General features: G+C 37.3%; 1 protein-coding gene across 3 annotated transcripts in view; it reads right to left on the bottom strand.

Annotated features, from left to right (window-relative positions):
- LOC106671712 (neuroglian) overlaps positions 1-22,733 on the bottom strand; it is a 38,161-nt gene extending 15,428 nt beyond the window's left edge. For 2 of the 3 annotated variants that reach the window (XM_014402653.2, XM_014402656.2), the window contains exons 1-2: positions 22,281-22,732; positions 251-383 (exon numbers count right to left, since the gene is read on the bottom strand). In XM_014402653.2, coding sequence (XP_014258139.1) covers positions 251-383; positions 22,281-22,356 — 209 coding nt within the window. In that variant the 5' untranslated portion in view covers positions 22,357-22,732. Of the gene's footprint in view, positions 1-250; positions 384-22,280 lie in introns of all 3 variants that reach the window. The other variant, XM_014402648.2, reaches the window with a different exon arrangement.
- Positions 22,734-24,534: the final 1,801 nt, after the last annotated feature.

Genomic DNA, 24,534 nt, shown 5'->3' with positions numbered 1-24,534 from the left:
CTTTCTTTTGATGTATTCGATAAACTTTTATTTTTGCTAAAAACAATTATTTGTCTTCAATAAAAAATAATATACCGATATTTTATTAATAAGTTATATTAATTTTGAAATTTACAAAGAGGTTTAGTTTCCATCAGCAATTAACCCTTGATTAAGGGTCTTTAATTGTAACGGTATTAATTTATATCAACAATTTCTAGGAAAAAACGTTTATTTTAATCATAGTAATTTGTTCAGGCGTCTTACTCACCTAGGTGCAGGTTCACCTTCAGCTTCACACTCGATCAAAAATGGTTTTTCATTTATCATCCCTTGTTGGGCATAGACCTGAAATAAAAGCTCATCTGATGGAGGTTGCTTTACAATTCTCGGAGGTGACTGGTCTGTAAAACAAAACAAAACGCAAGAATTAATTATCTATTCTATGAAGAAATAAAAAAAGTAACAAATTTAAAAATATAAAAACAATCTAGCACTGGGATGCGAAGAATCAATTAGTGGGGACCCTTCTATTAGCGACTATGTCTTACTGCCCTCCAGATCGCAAGACCACTTGCACTTCAACTTTCTAGCGATTATTGCAGATAGAACGTGATGCTAAGTTGAAAACTAAGGGATTGGGGTGTAACGAAAGGGATTTGCTGAATTTTGTATGATTGGATATGTAGAAAGGAAGGTTTTATATTTTTCGGAAGATTTTGGATTGGTAAATCTGGATCGTCTTGTATATCAGTCGTTTGTTGTGCCTTTATTGATGTGCAAGGTAGTGGTTAACTGTAGGAAGAGGATTAGATGGCTCTTGTCATTTATTTGAAGGGTATTAAAAAAAAAATCAAGAAATCCACGGTGACGTTTTTATTTTTTGGACATTTAGGGTTATTGGCCCATCTTCAGCATCCAAAATGGGGCAATTCCAGCTTAGTCTTCTTTCTGTCAGAAGAAATGTCCATTGGTTCATGAGGTGGTAAACAGGAATTTGCTCAATTTGGCAGAAAATGGGCCAATAGCCTGAAACATGGATTTCTTTGATTTTTTAACACGCTTCATCCAAGAACCATGGATAATACAATAAAATAAATATTTATTTGCCTCCTTTTCAGCAATAACTGGAGCCTGTAGGAAGTGTTATAAGAGGATCGGATATTTATTGGAGAGTATAAGTAGTTTCATCTGCAAAAGTGTTGTGATGGGTTTGGGAATCAGTTATGAGACCAAGTATATGACCCTGCTGGACTCCAGCCTTAACAGAATAGCCAGAGATGGATGCCCCCTAGCTGACCTGAAACAAGCAGTCTGTCAGGTATAATCGGAGGATGAGGAAAGGTCAAGAGACTGATGCTCTTGAGCTTCCACAGCAAACCCAGATGACACATATTGACTGGAAATTGCCCGAACCAACTTCACAGCAGTCAACTCGTCCAGACAGGTTCGCTAATTGTTCTTCACATCAGTCGCCTAGTTGAGTCAACTGAGTTCACCACAGAAAGCGTTATCATTACAAGTTTCAATGGGGGACAGTTCATCGAAGAAATCTGTGTTAGTCCCTTGATATGGGACTTGAAATGTAAGGAGTATAGCAACAAAATTAAAAAGAGTGAGTTTTCGAATGTTTCCCAGTTTTTGCTTCTCTGCTTGCTGAAAAATAAGCACAAGAAGTGCTTCCTCGGGCTCCTGATCTCTCGGTGAGAAGAGAAACAGAATCAACAATTCGCCTGGTGTGAAACCAGCCCAGGGCAGTCAATTAGTTCCATGTTACTTAGTTCAATCAACCAAACCGCCTTGCCTGAAAGTGGCCTTACGCTTTGGGATCGTCTTCATAAGGGAAAGTGAGTAGTCCTTAGACAACATTACAAAGATACGTTAGGAAGAGGATTGCTTTTTAAAGGAAAAGTCGATGGGCTGGACCTCTGTAGGATGAAAAGCAGAAGGGAATTTTACACCACTGATAGTAACTCTTTCCCGTATTCAACGAAAAAAATATTGTAAAAAAATGGCAGTATATCCTAGTAGTCCAATTACTTTGGTTTCACAGGGAAAGGAAAATGAGGTAAGACCAATCCAGTCAGTTAAATTACTTCATTATATATTATTGTAATTCCATTTGTGTATTGCATTTCCCGACCTTTAGACAAGAACGTCACAATATTATAAAATCTGTCTGTCAAATAATTTGCAGCATAGAGATTGCATCCGTTTCCATTTCGAGCTTGTGGGGCCATAGACTTGCCTATAAATCGCGAACTTACAAAGAAATTCACATAATGTATTCAATGCCCGTCCAGACAACGTAAAAACTGAGAATATCAATGAATTGAAAGTCTCTGAGTTTCTAGTTATGAAATGAAACGTGAAAGAACGAATTACTTAAGTTCAACAGATCTCTAAAATTCAACCATTTTGTTAAGCTAAAACTTTTGACTTAAGGGACGTGCTTAAGTTCAATATAACTTTAAAATTAAACCATTTTGTTTAGACCGAATAAAAAGTATTGGTGCCCGATTGTCCAATAGAGAACACACCAGCTATTTAAAAAAAAGCTTTAAAAAAAGCTAAAACCTTTGACTTAAGCATAGTGCTTAAGTTCAATAGGTCTTTAAAATTAAACCATTTTGTTTCACTTCAAAGAGACCGACAGATGAAAAAGATGTATTTGAGAATCATTCTATGTAATAAAAATTATTGGTGCCCGATTTTCCAATAGAGCACACACCAGGTATTAAAAAAAGAAAAAAAATCAAGCTAAAACTTTTGACTTAAGCATGGTGCTTAAGTTCAAAAGATCTCTAACAATCAAATAAAAAATAAACGAAAAGTGCCAAATATAAAGGCATATTGTTCCTAACTTTCTACAAAGGAACAAGTATTGACGTTTTGAGATAAGAATTCGTAGTAAAAGCACCGGGTGGGGATTGACATTTGAGACTATCCAGCAGCTTATGCAGTAATATTAGAGTTAAGAGAGTTAAGTAATGACTAATCGAACTTCATCGATAACTGACTCGGCTGAACAAAATATGTAATCAACACGATTTTACACAGTTCACTAAGTTCAAGTTCGTTTTGGAACAGGTTGTTTTAACGTTTTTAAAATAAATAAGGGGTCATTTTCAACCATGTTTAATAGTAATAAAGAGCACATACAGTTGATGGACATAGATGATCTTCCGTTTCGAGGGCAGTTTATAAAGACTTTTAGGGAGTATATGGGAGAAATTCTTTTATATTAATCAATAGAGGAACAGATCGAACATGGGGGAGCAATGAACTTTTCCAGTTCATACGTACGCACATTCTATCTGGTGACTGACTAACATCCGTACATTACTGCCTTTGATGGGTGAAGTTTCTTCAAATCTTAAGAGAAAAAGCAACCAAAAACTGACTAAATCAAATGTTTAACTAACGAACTATACATATATTTTTTATTTTGTAGGCAGTATGTACAGTACATATAGAGTAAGACCAGTTTCCACCAATACACACACATATTCTTACTAATAAAGAATACAGTGCTCTCTTTCTAATCCGAATTTCTGTACACAGAACATTCCAATAATCCGAACTGTAAAAAATTCAAGAAGTCAGAATTATAAAGGAAACAAATGGAACACAATTTGGGGGGAGGGGAAGGAAGGAAAAAGGCGGGAGTGGAAGAGGAGGGTAGTGGAAGGGAGAGAGAGAGAGACTGAAAGAAAGAGAGAGAGTGTGAGTGTGAGCAAAAATGATAGTAAGTGGGTGAATGAGAGTAAAGAAAGAAAGAGACAGAGAGAGATAGCAAGTGAGTGTGATAGAAAGAGAAAGTGAGTGAGAGAGAAAGAAAAGGTGAGAGAGAGAGAGAAGGTGGGTGAGTGAATGAGTGAGAGATATTAAGTGAGTAGATGAGAATGAGAGGTAGCAAATGAGTGAGCGCAACGGAGTGAGAGAGAGAGAGAGAGAGAGAGAGAGAGAGAGAGAGAGAAATGAGTGGGTGAGAATGAGTGGGTGAGAATGAGTGGGTGAGAATGAGTGGGTGAGAATGAGAGGTAGTAAGTGATGAGCGCGACGGGGTATGAGTGAGAGAGAGATACGTGAGTCAAGGTGGGTGAGTGAGAATGAGAGATAGAAGATTCCTGAGTAAATGAGTGAGTGGGTGAGATTGAGAGAGAAGATGGGTGAGTGAGTGAGAGATTTCTTTTGCATTAGAACTTTTAGTTTTATCTTGCATATGTATTTTATAGTCATCATTAAGCCGAGAGGTTCATAAATTTTGCAATAGTAGATCCGGTAATTTCTATTTCTTTAACAATAGAACTAGAGTATTTTTCCATGACCCATCAATACTTCTTACATGTATATTATATAAGTCGTTGATTCCAAAGGAAGTAAGGCTTATGATACAATTCTATAAGCTTTAGTAAAATTTTTCATTTTTTTAAATGTGAACAAATATGTCAAAAAGACGCTGCTTAGCATTGATTTTGTAGTAATAAATCAGGCAATTCAAAAGTTAAATAATACTTATGAAATTTTAATAAATTTAGCATTTACTTCAAATCCATTTGAGGCTTATTTTTTTACTATTTTACAAGCAAAAAACAACTAAAAACTAGTTTAACTAAATCTAAATCAAACTCAATTTAACTAAAAGTTAAACCGTAAGAAAGTGTCTTAACATAAACCTGTTTGTTAGTAAAGGAAATTTCATTTGGATAATACACAGATCACATAGCTAAACAAATGGATGAATTTTTACAAATGTTGATGAACAAGACGTCGTAGATTTCCTTGAAATGGTAGGTACATAAATTGGTAGGTATATAAAGAAAGGGTTTTTAGAACCAAAACAAGACCATTTCACAAATGAGACAATGATGGATTCTTTAACAGATTCAGAATGTTAACAAAAATTCTGTCCGACATATTCGAGGAAAGAAAAATAAGTACAAACAACAAAACTAAACGAAAGTCTTCGGCAAATGGTACAACAACTAATGTAAACAATGAATAAACACTATCACTAGCTATAATCGTACAAAGAGACTACAATCAGTTCTATCAACTAGTGGTTGAACTAGGATCAGTTGAACGGTGGTCCTTTACAGAGGTGCTACGCTCCCTTCTTTGAACTTGGTTTAAATTATAAACGGCAGTTCAGTTAACACGGTTAACACAGTGACTGGTGCACGGGCCCTAAGTCAGTGAGTGAATGAGAGTGAGAGAGAGGTAATAAGAAGTGAGTGAGTGAGTAAGCGAGTGAGTGAGTGAGTGGATGAGAGAGAGAGAGAGAGAGAGAGAGAGAGAGAGAGAGAGAGAGAGAGAGAGAGAGAGAGAGAGAGTGCGTAATAATAAATGTGAGTGAGTGAGAAAGTGTAAGAAAATAAGAAAGAAAGAAAAAGAGAGAGAGTGAGAAAATAAGTGAAGGAGTGGAAGGGATAATAAGTGAGAGCGAGAAAAGAGAGAAAGAAAGAGAGAGAGTGTAAAAAAGAAAGAAAGAGTGGGTGACTGATAGAGAGAGAAAAAAAAATGCATCAGTAAGAGAAAGTGAATGAGTGAGAGAGAGAAAGAAAGTGTTTAAAAGAAGGAGAGGGGGTGAATGAGAAAGAGGAAGTGGGTGAGTGAGTGAGTGAGTGAATGAGAGAGAGAGAGAGAGAGAGAGAGAGAGAGAGAAAGTGGATGAGTGAATGAAAAAGAAAGTGGGCGGGTGAGTGAATGAAAAAGAAAGTGGGCGGGTGAGTGAATGAAAGAGAAAGTGGGCGGGTGAGTGAATGAGAGAGAAAGTGGCTGAGAGAGAGAGAGAGAGAGAGAGAGAGAGAGAGAGAGAGAGAGTGGGTGAAAGAATGAGAGTGAGAAAACGGGTGAGTGAGTAAGAGTGAGAGATAATAAGTGAGTGAGGGAGAAAAGAGAGAGAGAGAATAGGTGAGTGAGAAAGAAAGAGAGAGGGAGTCATACGAAAGACCGAAACTAGGCTTAGACTACGAATTTTCGTTAATTTCTTTTGTTCACCGAACCTTTCACCTCCCTTCACTACTAAAAATGAATTGTGTGGTGATTAGTGACCGTTTTCTGTTAAATGTTTGTAAATGTTGTTTTTTCAGTTAAATTTAAACAATGTTTGTAAATCCCAGGCCCTGAAGATGATCTCAATAAAGATCGAAACGTTGAAACCATAAAGAAAATTTCTTTCTGAAACCTACGTCACACCAGACCGCATCTCACGATTTCCGAATAATCATTAACTAAAAAGGAATTTGTTAAGTCTACATTTTGTCGTGTAAACTACTGTATCTACTGCCTAAAAATGAAAGATAAAGAGGATAAAGCAATGAAAAAAACACAGTATAATGGATTGATTCTATTGGGTTGTCTGGAAAATAATGCAGGTTTATTGTTATAAAATTAAAACCACTAAATAATTTTTTTTACGGTGTTTATTAATTAAAATACCCTCCATTCAATACACTTCTCCCAACGTGATGGCAACTTCTCTATGCCCTCTCAATAAAATTTTGAGTCTTTACTATTAACAAATTACGTAAACTCATTTTCCAACGACTTTTTATCAATAAATTTTTTACGTTGTAAAACGCTGTCCAGGTATCTGAAAAAAATGGTGGTCGGTAGAAATGAGATCTGGAGAAGAGAGAGGCTGAGGGAGAATTTCATAACCAGTGCCGAACAGTGGGCCATTTCCGATTGACCAAAGATGGCTTCAATAATGCCAATTTCGGGTGAATTGCTTCAATTTGAGAGCAACGGACTGCGGCATTGATTGTTTCGCCAGGATTCAAGAAGCTGTAGTAAATCGGCCCAAATGAAGCCCCCTAAAGAGACACCAACAACTTTTATTGACGAGTTGGGGGGATTGGAAAACGTGATGCTGCTTCTCCTTTGTCGAGAACTGTCCAGAACGCCTGCTCCCACAAGTAACAATTCTATACAGAAAAGATTCGTTTCTGTTTCGGCAAAGTTGTTCAAACTAAATAACGATGATTTTTTTTGGAGGTCGTTCAATGCATGAGGAACTAGCGGTTTAACCCAGTTTTTACATCTCCAATTGCCTTAAGGCGGACAGCGACGGTCGATTTGCTAACTGAAAGATTCTTCGCAAGTTCTCGAACAGTAGTTCTGGGATTTTCTTCGAACAAAGCTCGCTGAACAATATGATCTTGGGAAGAAACCCTTCCACGGACCTTCTTTGTATTTAGGCTGAAGTTTCCCAATCGAAATTTTTTAAACCATCTCTGAACGGTGCTCTCACGCACACTGCCATCGCCCCACATTTCATTAATGTTTCTGGCCGTTCTGGCACCGTTCCGACCGAATTTACATTCGTAACACGAAATTAGACGAAAATCACGCGTTGACCTCTTGGTAACGACTTCCCGAGTAACGAAATACTACTAAGGTAAACAAACACTTTTTGTTTGGAAGAGGATTAAAAAGTGTTGACGTTCGTACAAAAGAATAATTCATCAAACGTAAACGGTTTATTTTATAGAGTGGTAATTGAAAGGAAACATGAAAACCTGCATTATTTTCCGGACAGCCCAATAATAGATTTAACCCATTACACTTAGTGGTCTATTGACCAAATTATTTCTTTCAATTAATTAATCTTTTTATGTAAGGTTTTGTTTGAAATTAAAAAGTTAGTGACACGAGCGGGATTCGAACCCAAGACCTTCGGCTAAATACGTCGCTGCTCTACCACTTTAGCAAGTCTCTCAAGTGGTAGAGCAGCGGCGTATTTAGTCGAACGTCATGGGTTCGAATCCCGCTCGTGGCACTGACTTTTTAATTTCAAACAAAACCTTACATAAAAAGATTAATTAATTGAAATAGGTTTAACGTTTTGTGTATGCAATAAACCATAATAATAAAGCGTTGAGTTGATTTTTTTTTTACATATGTATTTTTTAAACACTCTGTAACTATAAATTTTCGAGAGCACTGTAATACAGAAACATTCTGCGTAACTCAGAAATCCACCGATTTTCCCAAAGGCCGCAACGTGATTGATCGATAACAAAGAACGGGAACTGGCGGACCCAAGAGGAATGTGTAATCGACGTCTATCATATCACAGTCAGCCCATCACGACTGAATTGAATTAACTCAAATCGCACAATAATAACAATAAGGGCTTTTATTATGTATTATATATTCCCAATATATATTATATATTAGATATTCCTAATTGAGAAGTTAATCATTTTAAAATTTAAAATGTTCGTATTATTTCCAGTAATGAAATAGGAAGGAAAAGTTGTTTAAAAAGTTTACAAACAACCGTTTTACCAATTAAAAAAAAAAAAAGAAAAACAATATTCACAAATGAAAACTCGTTACCAAGCTAAAATTTCTCCTTTCACCACAGTTATAAAAGTCAATTGTTTTTGGAATGTCGTTACTGAAATTAAAAATATAAACGAGTATTACAACAAAATGTTTTTTTTAATATTATTTAAGTAAGACTAACAGTAACAATTATACTGCGATTGACATCTAAACTTCATAGCGTCTCCTACCCTGACCTAGATAAAGCTATAACCCAGAGGCCTCAGTAACAGTTTAGCTATTTAAAGAATTCCTTGACTGAACATGACTTTCAGAAATCTTTTCAACGTTTTCAACAAATATTAGTATGCCCTTGTTTCAGTAAAATATCATATAACCAGATGACACCTGGAATATATTGGTTTAATTTCAAAATATTTGCCTAACTGATTGACGATTTATCGCAGCGGAATTTTCGACGATTAGAACATCGAAGTCGAAGTCAGGGTATTTCAGACAATGTGACAATATGAGGATACTTGAGTGCACTAAGGATCTGAACGTCTTTTTTCTAGGTCGCAGAGCATACAGGACAGAAGGAAAACGAAGAGGACTCATGCCTGGTGGAACAATCAAGAATTCGTAAAGCCAAGTTTCACCAAAAGTTACAATAGACCTGTTTCGGCTAAAATGAAGAGAAAAAAAACTGACAATTTTTCGCAGGCCAGCTAAGAAGAGGAAGATTTCTACTCATGACCAGGAAACCTTGGCATGTGAGTTCCGTGAAAAAACCATAAAAGGATGGGCATACAGGACGAGATATATCTATCTATCCTGAAAGCCCAGCTGTGCTTAAGCTCCTGTCTCACTTGAAGATAGGTGAGAGTAGGGACACTAAAGGAAATAGGAACCAATTGTCTCATTTCTGGGATACAATACACACAGCACGGAAGTTTAACGAAGAGGATCCATACCTGGTGGAAGAACCAAAACTTCGTCCAAGAAAGTTTCGCCTGAACTTACAAAAGACTGACTTCAGCCAATCTGGAATAACTGACAGGACAAGATAGCTTTCTATCCTGACGGCCAAAATGCGCGAAAGCACTGGTCTCACTTGAGGACACGTGAAGGTATGGAAATGCCTGAGTGTGCTGATAGAAATATAAACAAATGATCTCTTTTCTTGGACATAAGACACACTGGACAGGCAGATAACAAGAGAATGGTAAACTAGCCATGCCAGGACCTTAGAAGAAAAGAAATTACCGAATTTAAACACACAAATGAAGATGGAACATACTTGACTTAGTCTAGGTAAATTTCGCCTGAACTTAAAACAGATCTGCATCAGCTAAACTGGAAAAACCCGTCGGATCATTGCAGATCAGTTAACTGGAGTAGTAGAAATTAGTCTATGTGTAGGATCTGCCAAGAAGGGGTAGAAACAAAATAGAAAGATTTCTACTCAAGCATTGGTCTCACTTGAGGACAGGTGGCAGTAGGGACCTGAGTTACAATGACAGAAACAGGAACAAATCGTTTCTTTTCTGGATCTCAGGGCAAACAGGACAGAAGGATAACGAAAACGATGATAAAATAGCCAGGGAGGGTTCGTCACCAACGCCAGGTCCCGAACGCATATTACTGCAGGTCTGTTTACTGGAGTTTTGGAATAGCAAAAATTAGCCTGCCTTCCAAAATATAGATTAAAAGGATAGGTAAAAATTGGCTTATTGTGTCTTTCAATTCGTGTTGATCGCAGTAGAATTTTCGACGTTGTATCTATCACTCCTGGTTTTTATAATGTCCCGATAATAACAAAGACAAAACGACTGACCAATGGGTTGGAATATCTGATCTGAAGGATGATCAGCAGCCTGACAACCTGAACCTGACCTACCTTATGAGATTATAGTACTTAAGTATTAAGTAGTAGTAGCACTGCTTCGAATTCAACTCGTATTTTTTGTACTAGTTTGTTTTACCATATTTGTCTAATGACATAGGTACAGTACCACAGACTGAACCGCAACCTAATTCTCGTGTGCGGTAGACAAATTACATCTTCAAATCTGACTATATTTCTTTTCTTTTTTCTCTCTCAACGCGTAAAATTATGGCTTTAAATGCAAAAAACCCACAATTGTTAATGCTGATTCAAATTAATGTTACATAAATAAATTCGGTATAAGGGCTCTTGCACGAGGAACAGAGATACGCGCTATAAAGGGAAAGTGTTAAAATAGAAGATAAGAATCGGACGTTGGCTCTGGATGACACGACCAGGCTTAACAAGTTGGGAATGCAGTCACCCTCCACTGTTCCGGGACAGTGAGGAAATTCTCAGGAAAAGAGCTGCCTCATCGCTGACAAGACCGACCTTATTTGGGATGAGAATACTATCGGAGATAAATTGGAGAAGTGAGTTGTAAACAAACAACGTCTCTCGCTGGAAGTAATGCAAGATTTGAAAAATAATTCCATAATAAAGAAACTTGATTGTAACAGGTTTCTTAACTATTAAACACCGTAATGTGCAGATTATGCAAACAATACATTTTGGGACTTGTAATACAACCATGGGAGGGACACAACATTTGCAACAGGGACAAGCATTAAAATTCATAGAATAATTAGGGTTAACCGCTGGTGCGCTCAAGTACAGTAATTGCGTTTCGATAGCTTTAGAAGGGTTCAGTACAACACCAGAATTCTACTTAGACCTGCAATGATCTGTCAGTTTTTTCCATGATTTTTCTTCAAGAGTCCTGGCGTTGCTGACAGACCCTCCGTAGCTAGTATATAATTCTCTTGTTATCCGCCTGCCAAGTGAGTCTTGTGGCCAAGAAAAGATAGATAGATTAGCTGAAGTAGGTATTTTGTAAGTTTGGGCGAAACTTGGCTATGGGGAAGTCTTGGTTATGGTATGAGTCCTCTTCGTTATCCATTTATCCTGTGTGCCCTGAGCCCAAGAATAGATAAAATTTGTTCCTATTTCGATCAGTACACTCAGGCAGTTCTATACTTTCACGTGTCCTCAAGTGAAACCAGTGCTTTACACTCAGCTTGGCCATCAGGATAATATCTATTTTGTCCTATAAACCCGCCTTTTAAACCATTTTTTGCATAGCACATATGTCAAGGTTTAAGGGCCATAAGTAGAAATTTTCCTTTCTTAACTTCCTTCACTTCTAGGCAGACTCAGAATAATCAGTTTTTTCCAGGTGAACTGAAGCCGGTCTTTTGTAAGTTTAGGTGAAACTTTCTTGGGAGAAGTCGTGTTTGTTATACCAGGTATGACTCATCTTCTTTATCCTTCTGTCCTATATGACCTGCGAACAAAAAAAGGACATTTTTTCCCTAGTTCTCTCAGTGCACTCAGGCAGCCCCTACAGTCACATGTTTTCAAGTGGGACCTTTACGCGCAGTTGGGCTATTCGATAGTTCTCTTGTACTATACATCCATCCTTTTAATCCATTTTTACAAAGCTCACATATATAATATACCTGGACGAAGTTATTTGTTATTATATTTGTTCCTATTTCTATCAGCACACTCAGGCAGTTCCATACTCTCACGTGTCCTCAAGTGAGACCAGTGCTTCGCGCAATTTGGCCCTCAGGATAGAATGCTATCTTGTCCTATATACCCATCCATTTAATCCTTCTTTTTACAGAGCTCATATGTCAAGGTTTCAGGCCATGAGAAGAAATCTTCCTTTCTTCGCTTCTTTTTCTTATAGGCATAATCAGTTATTCCAGCTTAGCTGAAGTCAGTCTTTTGCATCTTTAGGCGAAAATTTCTTTGGCGAAATCCTGGTTTAACCACCGTTTTCTAGATATGAGTGTTTAATTTCGGAGATTTTTTCTTTAAGAGTTCAGGCCCTGGCTAGTTTACCATCCTGTTCGTTATCCTTCAATCTATAATGCCCTGGGACCCAGAAAAGAGACTACATTTCTAGGGTCAAATACGTTCTTTTTCTGTTACATCAGAGAGTCAGTAAAAGGAAAACACGCAGAGGGCCGGCAATGACCTCCGCTGTTGGTCGGCCCATAAACTTCCCACTTATATATATTTTCTGTTACAACTCCAAGCGCAGGCTTGCATTTGAGCAAACATTAAGTAGAAAGAAGAACGAGGCCATAATTGTACAATGCCGAAGAGTAAAGTTTATTCTTTTATGACTTCCGAGTCTAATACTAATTCTACCCCCGTTTAAGGTTCTCGATGGAAGCAATGCGTTTTATGGTAGTTTAACAAGGAGTTCAGCTTGTCAGTTTTTTGTGATCAAATGATAAATAAAATATCTTGTTGGGTTTTCAAGGTGGGTTTAATAACATAAGAGTGGAGAATTGAAGATTTCTTCTATCAAAGACGAACGAATGAAGCTTAATTCAATGTCTATTTAGCTCGAGGGGGGTAGAATATCGACATAGGGGGCTAGAGAGACGGTCCAATTTTCTCTCAACCTCCCTCCTCTTAACACAAAAGCAACACGGCTCGAGATTTGAATCTGAAAGGCCTTTTAAACAATAAATTGAGGACGCTGCAAATTGGTTAAATTGAGATAAACCTTTTTCAACTTCATTTTCCCCGCCTCCTGGCTTATGTCTCGCAATTGTATGACGGCCGACCAATTGATTGTAAGGGACAAGATCACAAAAACGAACACCGGAGGCCGATTAAATTGTTTGATGTAACTGTGGACTGTCCGCGTCGTTGGGAGCGAGTTCTATTTTAAAATTATGATTCCCGTCGCAGAATGAGTCACAACGGAGTGAAAACATTCATGAATGGAGAACAGGGGACCGGTTCTCTGGCAAAAGCGATACACGCATAGTAAGTGCGACAATATAGAGTTGTATCACATAAAAATGTTCGATTTGCCTTTCAAAGCAATGTTGCAAGATCAACGCGTCTTTAATTTTCTGCCACTTGTCTATTACAAGATTTTAGCCTATTATTTACCAAATTGTTCACTTCCTCATAGCGGGGACGATAAGTGGCTATATACAACAATTCAGGTCTACGGTTGTACACTAACTACTGAAGACTGCCTTCAGAAGCGAATTGTATACACATTTTGTATCCTATACTATAAATAAATATATAAAGTAAATTCAAATATAATATATTTATATAAGAGGCGTAATGCTAGGTACGCACATTGACGTTACGATTCCTAGTTTCTCGAACAAACCCAAAACGAGCATCAGGGGTGAAAGGACTAACAAGCGTTGACCATATTTGGTACAAGAACGGCCCAAATACCAAACAGTGCACCGTAATCAATATTTATTATGGAATTTAAACGTTTCTCACTTTCCAGTGTCAGAACCCCTATCAAGTGAGGAACAAATAAATTAAAAAAAGAGTACAGAAGGCAAGATTTGGTCTCATTTGAGGACAAGTGATTGCCTGAATGCGCCGGGAGAAATAGGGAAAAATGTCTCTGTATTGGTCGCAGGGCCTTAGGTTAAGAAGGATAACGGATGTTAAACAAGCCTGGGCGGATTCATCAGCATCGCCAGGATCTGAACCACTGAAGAGAAAAAAAAAATCGCCAAATTTAAAGACTCATACCTGGTGGAACAAGCAAGATTTCGTCGTCGAAGTCAAGTTTCGGCCAAAGATGCAAAAGAACTTCAGATAAACGACCGGCAGCTATGCTGACTGATGTAGCAGAAATCAGCCTATGCAGAGTAGGGTCTGCCATAAAAGGTAGAAGCCAGGAAAAGGGACTAAAAACCGTTAAAAGGATGGTTATGTAACACAAGATAGCTATCTATTTTTAAAAAACAAGCTGCGCTTAAAGCACTGATTTCACTTGAGGACACGTGACAGCATACTTGTCCCATAGGATTGTTGGATTGCAAGGTCAGAAATATGGACAACTTTTCTCTTTTCTGGGTCACATGGCGTACAGGAAAAAAGGTTTAACTAATAGGAATCATACCTGGTCGAACAACCAAAACTTCGCCTAAGACAAGTTTCGCCTAAATATACAAAACCTGCTTCAGACATACAAGAAAAAAGGTTTAACGAATAGGTCTAATGCCTGGTCGAACAACCAAAACTTCGCCTTAGCCAAGTTTCGCCTAAATATACAAAGACCTGCTTCAGCTAACCTAGAAATAACTGACGGTTTATTGTAAGAATACCAAGAAGGGCTGCGAAGAAAAGAAGATTTCTACTCATGGCCTGGAAACCTTGGTATATGAGCCCTGTAAAAAGATGGATTAAAAGTAGGGAATATAGGACAACGTAGCTATCTACCCTGATAATCAAGAACCAAGCTGCACTTAAAGCCAATGACTAGTTTCACTTAAGGATGTAATATTATCGGACTGCCTGAGTGTACTTATAGAATAGGAACAAATTGTATCTATTCTTGGGCTAAGTGCACACAGGATAAATGGATAACGAAAAGGACTCATACCAGATGGTATAACCAAGACTTCCTCAAAGCCACGTTTCGCCCAAACTTACAAAAGACCTAATTCAGCTAACTGGGAAAAAACTTACGGATTATCGCTGGTAATTATAGTTGAAGAGCTTATGTAGAGTCTGCCAAGAAGAGGAAAAACCGCAGTACTGTGAAGGCTGAAGTTTTTACTCACGGACAAAGAAGAGAACTGAGAACATGCTATCAAGACTATGAGGCCAAAATTGGCCTACCTAATCATATGTGGGGAGGAGCACAATACCTGGTGGACGCTGTGTGGAAGACTGTTCGGCTATCTCAACAATTCTGATTTATACCAGAAGCTTATCCGTGCTAGGATGGAACTTCAAACTGTACATCGATATTACAAAAAACAAGGAATACGCTGATTTTCACTGTTTTAAAATAAATAATGAAAAGGTAAAAGTTTTTAGTCTATGGAAGTATATTTTTTGAATCGTGTGTTCATCCAGGTAATTTTGGTTACGGTTCGATAATCGTACAATCAGGTTCAATAGGTTGACGGTAGTGACTCTATATACCTGTTATAGGTTCTATATATCTATAGAAACTACACATCTAAATTTCGATATATGTATTCCTCTTTGATTATTGGGAATTTTACACAATTAGCTTGTATTGGCAGTACTTCCTCATCAGTTCGAAAATAACCACGCTTTCGACAAAAGGGCGTGGATATCGTTGAGGTTTTCTTCTTTTTAAAGCCACATTAATATGTCCAAAAAAAACCCTAGATGATACTAAATGGCGTAATAAGTTAATAGTAGGAATTGAAAGTGGTTTTGTCCTATTCGTTAAACGGGCGCCACCTTTTTACGACCTGAATCTCGAACGAAGGACGTTTCATTTCGTAGAAATCAACCTGCAGGATTAAATTTATAGATTTTTTTTAAATTGTTACATTCGTCCTGACAAGTCACAGTGTTTAGGAATGGTTTCGCCACGTTCTGCTGATGCTAACCACGTTTGTTCAAATTAGGTCGATGGAAAATTACTTCGCACTAGGTTGAAACAAAGGGCTGTGACTGCTTTTTCTTTTGCTTACGAAATAGGAATTATGCTGCACCCAATACAGCTTGAAATACAGAATGGAGAGCACCTGCTCGTGGACAAATACCAAATTACCTTGAATTGCAAGCTTCAAACCCCGAGTTAAACCCTTTTAGACCTGCAGAAGCATCCCAAACGAATTCCCGCATCAACTGCGAATATATAACCTACGACTTTATGTGTTATCGGGATGTAGATTGTCAAGTTTGCCTAAAAGGTCATGTGGTTTTTGTAGAATTTCTAAGTTATTCAACACGAGTTCGATGGTCATGCGATAAACTATTCAGCCGGGTTTAATACGGTCATGCCATTCCGGACGGAAAATATTCTGTGAAACTGTTCTCGTGATAATGCGAGTATACGCGTTTCACGTTGGAATTCTTTAAAAATTAAATTCTTTAAAAAATAAATGAAAGTTCTCTCTTCGCTTGTCTAGGGCAGGTTTCACGTTGCTGCCGAATTTGCACGAGAACGACAGCGAGAGCCACTACATTCTTGAAGTGTTTAGAGCATAGCCCTGACCTCGCAACTTGGAATGACGAGTTTTTTTGACAGACTTATATTACGAGTTTGACTCGCGAGACTTCGATTTCATTCAATTTTGGTTTTCATTCAACCGAACGTTCTCTCGAAAGATTTCGCTCATGTTTAGTTGATCAACTCTAATGTTTTCAATACAGATTTTGTTCAATTTTAGTTTATGAGCGCTGTTCCTTTGATTTCCTGGGAACCAAAGGTCAACACAAAAGATATCGATCAATTATAATTGAACAACTGTTGAACAAAACGTTTTCAGGACAATTTCGTTCAATTTTGGTTGAACGACTCGATGAACCGAAGGTTCTCACGACAAATTTTGTTCAATTTTAGTTGATCGACTCTGTTGACAGATGGCTCTCACGACATATTTTGTTCAATTTTAGTTGATAGACTTTTGAACAGATAGCTCTCACGACAGATTTTGTTCTATTTTAGTTGATGGACTCTGTTGAACCGAAGGCTCTCACGAGTGATTTTGTTCGATTTTAGTTGATTGACTCTGTTGAACCGAAGGCTCTCACGACAGATTTTGCACAATTTTAGTTGATCGTCTCTTTTGAACCGAAGGTTCTCACGACAAATTTTGTTCAATTTTAGTTGATCGACTCTGTTGAACAGATGGCTCTCACGACATATTTTGTTCAATTTTAGTTGATAGACTTTTGAACAGATAGCTCTCACGACAGATTTTGTTCTATTTTAGTTGATGGACTCTGTTGAACCGAAGGCTCTCACGACAGATTTTGTTCGATTTTAGTTGATTGACTCTGTTGAACCGAAGGCTCTCACGACAGATTTTGTTCTATTTTAGTTGATCGACTCTGTTGAACCGAAGGCTCTCACGACAGATTTTGTTCGATTTTAGTTGATTGACTCTGTTGAACCGAAGGCTCTCACGACAGATTTTGTTCTATTTTAGTTGATCGACTCTGATGAACCGATTGCTCTCACAACAAATTTTTTTCAATTTTAGTTGATAGACTCTTGAACCGAAGGCTCTCACGACAGATTTTGTTCGATTTTAGTTGATTCCAATGATTGAATCCAACCCATCAAACTAAGCCCGTATAACACTCATTTTCTGTGGATAATTATCGGTCGAAATAATTAAATTGTCCGGTTGGAAGTAATCGTTGAAAATGGAAGTTTGCATTAGTCCAATGTTTTGTAATCGGGTGCCAACTGCCGATGGTTTTCATGACACATCCTTTTTATTATTATTATTATTATTATTATTATAAAGTTTAGCGAGGGTTCGCACAGCAGAGGTCCTCATCAACACTCGGGGTATTCCGTTTACTATTACTTCGCGTGTTGTTTCGTTAGTCGGATTGTTCACTACAACTGCAGACTCCGTATGTGTGTAGACTGCAGACTCGGAGCATCAGATATTGCCCAGATGAAGAAGAAAAAGCAGAATATGTTATCCGTTGCAGGGCAAGCTACACAAGCTTATATCCTGCCCTTGGTTCATTTTTTGCAAGACTAATTCAATACTTAAGAGAAAATTAAAAGCCGGTCGTCTCAAATTTAGAGAGACTTGTGACTCATGTTGCCAGAGAAGCCTTGAACTACTGACAAAACGTTCAAAAGAATGAGAAAATTTGTATATGTGTTCATGGTAGCTTCAGGTATTTTAATGTTGAGCTACAAAGAGTTACGAAGAGATGTTTTTGATAAAAGAAGTAAGGAATACATAGAATAGTACAATCAATAAAGCATGAGAGTATATGCAATATGGATATTATCCATCAGATGCAACTTGTCACTTTCTTTATCGATAGATCTAGATTATTTTCTACCCCGATTATTTGGATTTCTTCCAGAGAACATAATTCACAAATAAAAAGACACGAAACATCTGTCTTTAATTATTGTTTCGCCAGAAGGCAGAACATTACAGGGTAAAAGTTTAAGATACGACCTCACATTATCGTCCTAATGGGTTTAACATTTACAGAACGAAGGTAATTGATATTGGAGAAATCTAGGGCATACTTGTGTCCAGGAATGTAAGGATTGATTCCTACATCTCGTCCCTGCCACACGTTTATTTTCCCAGAATAATAACAATTTAGTACAATTAAATTATATTTTAGGCAGGTTTATATAGGTTTAAACGAGATGCACTTTCTTCATATTAGGAAATAGTTCGAAAAAAAGTGCAATGCCATTTCCTTTTGTTTCGTGTGTGTAATAGTCCCAGAGGAGAATGCTCATTGCAAGTGCTTCCTCGAACACAATTTGTGTCGGAAAGAATGCCAATCGATAAAAAAAATACTGCAATATTTCTGGGTACAAATGGTGAATACTACCAAAACCCCTTCAAATTAGGATCAATTGGTATTAAATCAGGCTAGTATATTAGTAATAAGCCGTGATCGAAATAAAGAGCGGGAACAGGAGGAACTGTATGAAGAGATGAAGTAAGGGGCTTAACTAGGAGCACCCACATCGCCCTCGGCCCGATCACAACCATCTTTTTTTATTTTTTTTTTTAACGAGGGTTCGCAACAGCAGAGGTTATATCAACCCTCGGGGTGCCGGTGTTTTTGAAAAAAGCCCATTTGTAAGTATGTCGGATTCGAATGCAGGGCCGCTGGATTCGAACCCGGGACCTTTACCTTACAATGATGAGTGCCGTGTCAATGCCTAAACCGTTGTGGCCACTGATGCCCCACACAACCATCTTTAAGCCGAATTTTAACCATGAAACATGTCCACATGAAATAAATAGCAAACATTCTAAGGGTGCAACAATAACACTATCAGATAGCCAGAAGTTCTTCAAACCAACGAGATCAACTTAAAACTAATCCGAAATTATTTAAATACCCTAAAGCAACTGGGGTCTACAAATAGCCTGTTACCAAGTCAAGAGTCAGGCAACGAACCAGCAGAGACTTAGCTAATACGGGAGCCACGAAACAACAAACTTAAATTATGGCCATGTTAAAAGAGAACTGTTAAATTGGGGTGGGGTTATTGAAGAACACAACAAATACAAGTAGCCTAGGCGTCAGGAAGAAAGACTACTCGCCAAAACAACCCAATGGGGAAAAGATGAAATCATATCAACAGAGACAGAGATATATACTGCAAGTGCCCTGCAATAGTTAGGAAAAGGTTATGGTACTTAGGAAACCTAGATTATGCTACCTTGTTCATTATAGACTTAGATATCATACCCCTGAGAATGACTGTACTAAAAAGTACTACACGACCCTCGGGTCTTCCCAAAACCATCTTTCAAGTTTAATTGCTAGCCATAATAAAAACATGTCCAAATAATGAGCACCTCAGCGGCCCAAGCAGCCACCGGGCAGCTCTAAATTCTCTCTAAACCTACGAGATCAAAACTAACTTAGAACTGCCTAAATACCTTGAAAATCTACAAATAGCCTGAAGATAAAATCCCAGCTCATGAAGTAATTTCAGACACTGAATCAGCAGACATATTAGCCACAAATGGAGCCTTGGAACAATACCCAAAACCATTTTGTGGCATAAACTATGGCCACATTAAAAACTGGAATCTTGGATAACTAAAGAACACAACAAAGTATACCAGGCATTAGAAAAAGCAAAAAGATAATATTAAAAAAATTCCAAATGGAGAAAGAGGAAATCGTAAAGAGGAGTAGAAAGGTACTACAAACCCTACCAAGTATATTTACGCTCCAGTAACAACTTTAAAAATTGGACTATTAAAAGATGACTAATGTCGACTAAGTCTAGAGGAGGAGACATGGACAGTAGAACAAATCCTGCAATAGCTAGGAAAAAGCTATGATACCTAGGAAACCCATTCTTGTGGAATACAGACTTAGATACCAAACCCCTGAGAGAGTAGCTATACAAATGGCCCAAAGATACAGACTACAGATATGGGCAACGTGAACCATGAACACCACATAGCTCTCAGCCCCAACACAACCATCTTTAAGCCGAATGAATATTCCATAGAAAAATGTCCAGGACGAACACCTCAACAAGCAACAATAATACTATCATATACAGGCAGCTCTAAATGCTCTCCAAGCCCAAGAAATCAAAACTAACCTGGTACTGCCGAAAAATCCTAACAATTTACAAATAGCCTGAGGTACCACGTCATGGGGATTTCAGGCAACGAACCGGCTAAAAAGGGTGTCATGGAACAACGCCCAAAACTAATTTGTTACATCAATAATAGCAACATTAAAAAAGAACAGGAATCTATAAACCGTAAGAGGAATACAGGGCATGTTCCAATAACAAAAAAGGACTATTAACTGATGAATAATGTCGATTATGCTTAGAACAGACAGAGACAAAAGACCAATAGCTAGGAAAGGCTTAAGTTTAAATGCTATAGGTGTATATCTCCACTCAAAATGGATATGGCAAAACCTTTATAATCTCGGTTTGAAATGAGATCTATTTTTCTCTATAAAATCAGTGACTCGTCATGATCTAATTTGATGTTATATCATAATTTTTAATAACCACCTTATCTGCTGAGTTTCCGATATTAAACAACAGACTAATTACATCTATAAACCAAAATAGACATGTTTTTCAGAAAAATATAACATTTATTTATATTAGATGGTGCACTTATTTTAGCAGTTCCGTTGAGGGGAAGTTTACAAAACAAAGATTAAGTTTCCTTTGTGGTTTCAAATTATTTTCACGGATTTTTTTTAAATTTTACTACTTTTTGTAGCGATTAATAATAGTTTTTTACACAAGGACCTACAAATCTAATCAATATCTTACATCTACCGGTGAGTCACCAGTAAGGAATTATTTTTCTCTCTCTATTTTTACATCTAATTACACTTATGCTATGTTTTAAATCGGACTTGTTCAAACTGACTGACCAAATTAGAAAACCTGTGGGGGCTGTTTTTTTGCCTTCTGGGATGAAATTTCGAACGGCACAAAATCCAACCCATCAAACTAAAGCCTGTATAAATTTCAATTTCTGTAAATAATTGTCTACCTCGCACAGTCTCAGCCACATTTCGTTTAATTTTAGTTCATGAGCTCTGTTGAACCAAAGGTTCTCACGACAGATTTTGTTCAATTTTGATCGACTCTGTTTAATAGATATTTCGAAAGGCACAAAATCCAACCCATCAAACTAAGCCCGTAAACACTCATTTTCTGTGGATAATTATCGGTCGAAATAATTAAATTGTCCGGTTGGAAGTAATCGTTCAAAATGCAAGTTTGCATTAGTCCAATGTTTTGCAATCGGGTGCCAAAGAAGCATTCATTTCCATCCTTTTGTAACTACTTACAAATTGTTTGTTTCATTTATTTATTTATCTTTTACTGAAAACGATTGAAACAATTTTTTTAAAACTTTTTTTATGCCCAGTACGTGCATGAATTAAATAATCTATACCAGTTATAAAAATATATTTACTGAGAGATCAAGTATGAATGGTCCAAAGATTAAAAACTCAAAAACAAAATTGTTACACAAAATTAAAAAAAAAAAAATTTCCATCCAAACTTGAATTTTTCTTGACTCAAAAAAAAAAATTCACCAGTGGTTTGACCATTATGGCCCATTAAATCATAATGCTTTTGCCATCGTGTTTTATAAATATATCTTTTTTATGTGTTTAGAATATAACAGTGTAAAATGTTTCTGTGATGTTTTAGTGCTTAGATTGATCAGATGTGGTTGTGTTCACCCACCACTGGTGAGTCAGAAAGAATTATTTTAATATTGTCCCAATTGATCGTTAAATTTTTTTGTCAAAATATTTGGACTATTATGTTTAAAAGAAAGCCTAAAGGGAGAAAACCGAGCGAATTAAGCTCAGGAAATGTCAATTAGCCTTTTAAAAGCTTAAGCCGTGGGACGTTTTCCGTCGGCCGAATTAAAAGCTGATTCCTCATGGAATAAGTGTGAAGCACAAAGAAAAAAATAATAATTAAAAGAAAGTAGGATAAATCGTAAATACTCACGTAAAGAATAGGCAGAGTTGGTAAAGCCGATGAGTAAAATAAAACAGGTTAAGTAGTAACAAGTCATTTTCTTCATAGTTCCTAAATTCACAGTCTGCACTTTTATATTGGGGAAATCGTTGACGGCTTCATAAGTGAGAGACGCCGGCCAGGTTTTCCGATAGCGGAAAGTCGAATAAAAACGGGTAAACAAATGGTCATAAACGGTCGATTAGCTCCCGTTGGAAATGGATTTCCGGATCGGCCCGTACACCCGTAAATGGAAAAAAAAAGAAAATAAAAACCTAAAACGTAACTAAAACAAAGAAACGGGGTCTCTTTTGTCGAAATCCCGCCCTCGTGAAACAAGTCGAATGAGAGAAGCCGTTCGAAACGTTAATAAGACATTGTTTACGCCCAAATAGAACGAGCTCGGTCTACAACTCAACTGATAAACCAAAGAGATTCGAAATAATACCAACAACGCCCACTTTCGACCTACTAAAAAGGTAGCGCAGTAAATTTCCCACTTTTCCGTCAGACACTAGGATCTAGCCGTGGGTGAGGACGTCCCCTAAGTCCCGGCTTATTTTTTTAAGTAGCGATTTTGTCAAAATTGGCTATAATTTCGTTTGGGACGGAGTTTTCCCGTGAGAAATGGAAGCGTTGGACGATGACGGCGGCGGATCGATAGGGCTGTGCAATTCCCGCCAGAAGTGGCCTGTTTGAGATGAATTTTGAACGGACGTTCAACACCACAACATTATTTAATTTTTTATTTTATTTATTCATTTTAAAAGTGCAGATAGAACATGTACATACAGGGTGTTCGGCTACTCTTGTTACAAACTTTTCCAGTAGATTCTGCATTCAAAATGAAACCAAAAAGTCCTAATTAACTATGGCCCGAATCTCAACAGTTTCGAAATTATTCCCCTTTTTCTGATTTTTTTAAGATTTCACGTCTTTGTAGATGTGGATGAAGATGTAATTTCAGGGTATAATGTACTGCGCCCTTTAAGAGCTATTGTATCCCCCGTGCCTAAAGCACAACGGTGAGTCCTATTTCATCAAGAAATTTGATTAATAGGCCCGGTTTCAGAGGTTTAAGCTCTTCTATGGTCACATACATCCCAAAATATTTCCTCCTGCGGGCTAGTGTAGCTCCGCAGTTTGTTAGTAAATGTGTTCGTGCCTCTTCTGCCTCCATGCAGAATGTGCATGTGCCATCTTGGATTGTTCCAAATTTCTTTAAGTGTCCATTTAATTTGCAGTGTCCTGTTAGGAATCCTATTAGGATTCGCAGTCTGTGCCTGCTTCCTTTGACACATTCTGTAATTTCTTTCTTACCAAAATTGGTTAGAAGATTCTTGGGTTGTCTGTGTCCAATGAGTGAATTCCAAAGTTCCCTCTTTTTCTTTTTGTCCTTCTGTCTGAGATATTCGTTAATATTGTGGATTCCTATGCCACAGAAGGGTTCAGGTCCTAACATTCTACAGAGAGAGATTGTACATTCAAAATGGAACCAAAAAGTCCTAATTAACTATGGCCTGAATCTCAACAGTTTCGGAGTCATTCGCCTTTTTATGATTTTTTAAGATTTCACGTCTTTGCTTCAAATAAACAATGATAACACCAAAACTAAAAGATTTTTAGACAAATTCGGTTTGGTAAACAGAACTGTGAAATTTTTTTTTCTAAGTTGAAAACTTACTATGGTGATAAACTACTATTTCCAAACCTAGAGCCGAGTGAATTTCAGAAAACCTACTCCATTTAATATCCTTTTTAGTGTGTGGTATTTAGTGATCGTTAATTAATGATTATTTGGTGATCGTGAGTTGCGGTCTGGTGTGCTGTAGGTTTCAGAAAAACATTTTCTTTATCGTGCCAACGTTTCGATCTTTATTGAGATCATCTTCAGGGTCTGGGATTTATACATTTTTTCACATCTTACATGGATTTGTATAGTTTAAACAGTGTTTATAAATCCCAGGCCCTGAAGATGATCTCAATAAAGATCGAAACGTTGTCATGATAAAGAAAATGTTTTTCTAAACCTATGTTACATCAGACCGTATCTGATCTCCAGCATCTCCAAATAATCATCATTTTTAGTGGTGTAATTGCTTTTTTAATGACTTTTTCAAATATTAAGAAATTGATGAAAGAAAGGAAAAACCATGGTTGACGGATTAGTAAGGTGGAAAGATAGAAAAAAGTAGCCCTATGTTAACAAAAAATCACATAGGTACCTAAAATCTTAAAACTCTTT

Source organism: Cimex lectularius, unplaced genomic scaffold (assembly GCF_000648675.2).
Source record: "Cimex lectularius strain Harlan isolate CLEC.00 unplaced genomic scaffold, Clec_2.1 scaffold313, whole genome shotgun sequence".
Taxonomy (NCBI): domain Eukaryota; kingdom Metazoa; phylum Arthropoda; class Insecta; order Hemiptera; family Cimicidae; genus Cimex; species Cimex lectularius.
Note: the sequence above shows the minus strand (reverse complement) of the source record. Positions and strands in the feature narration are given on the sequence as shown.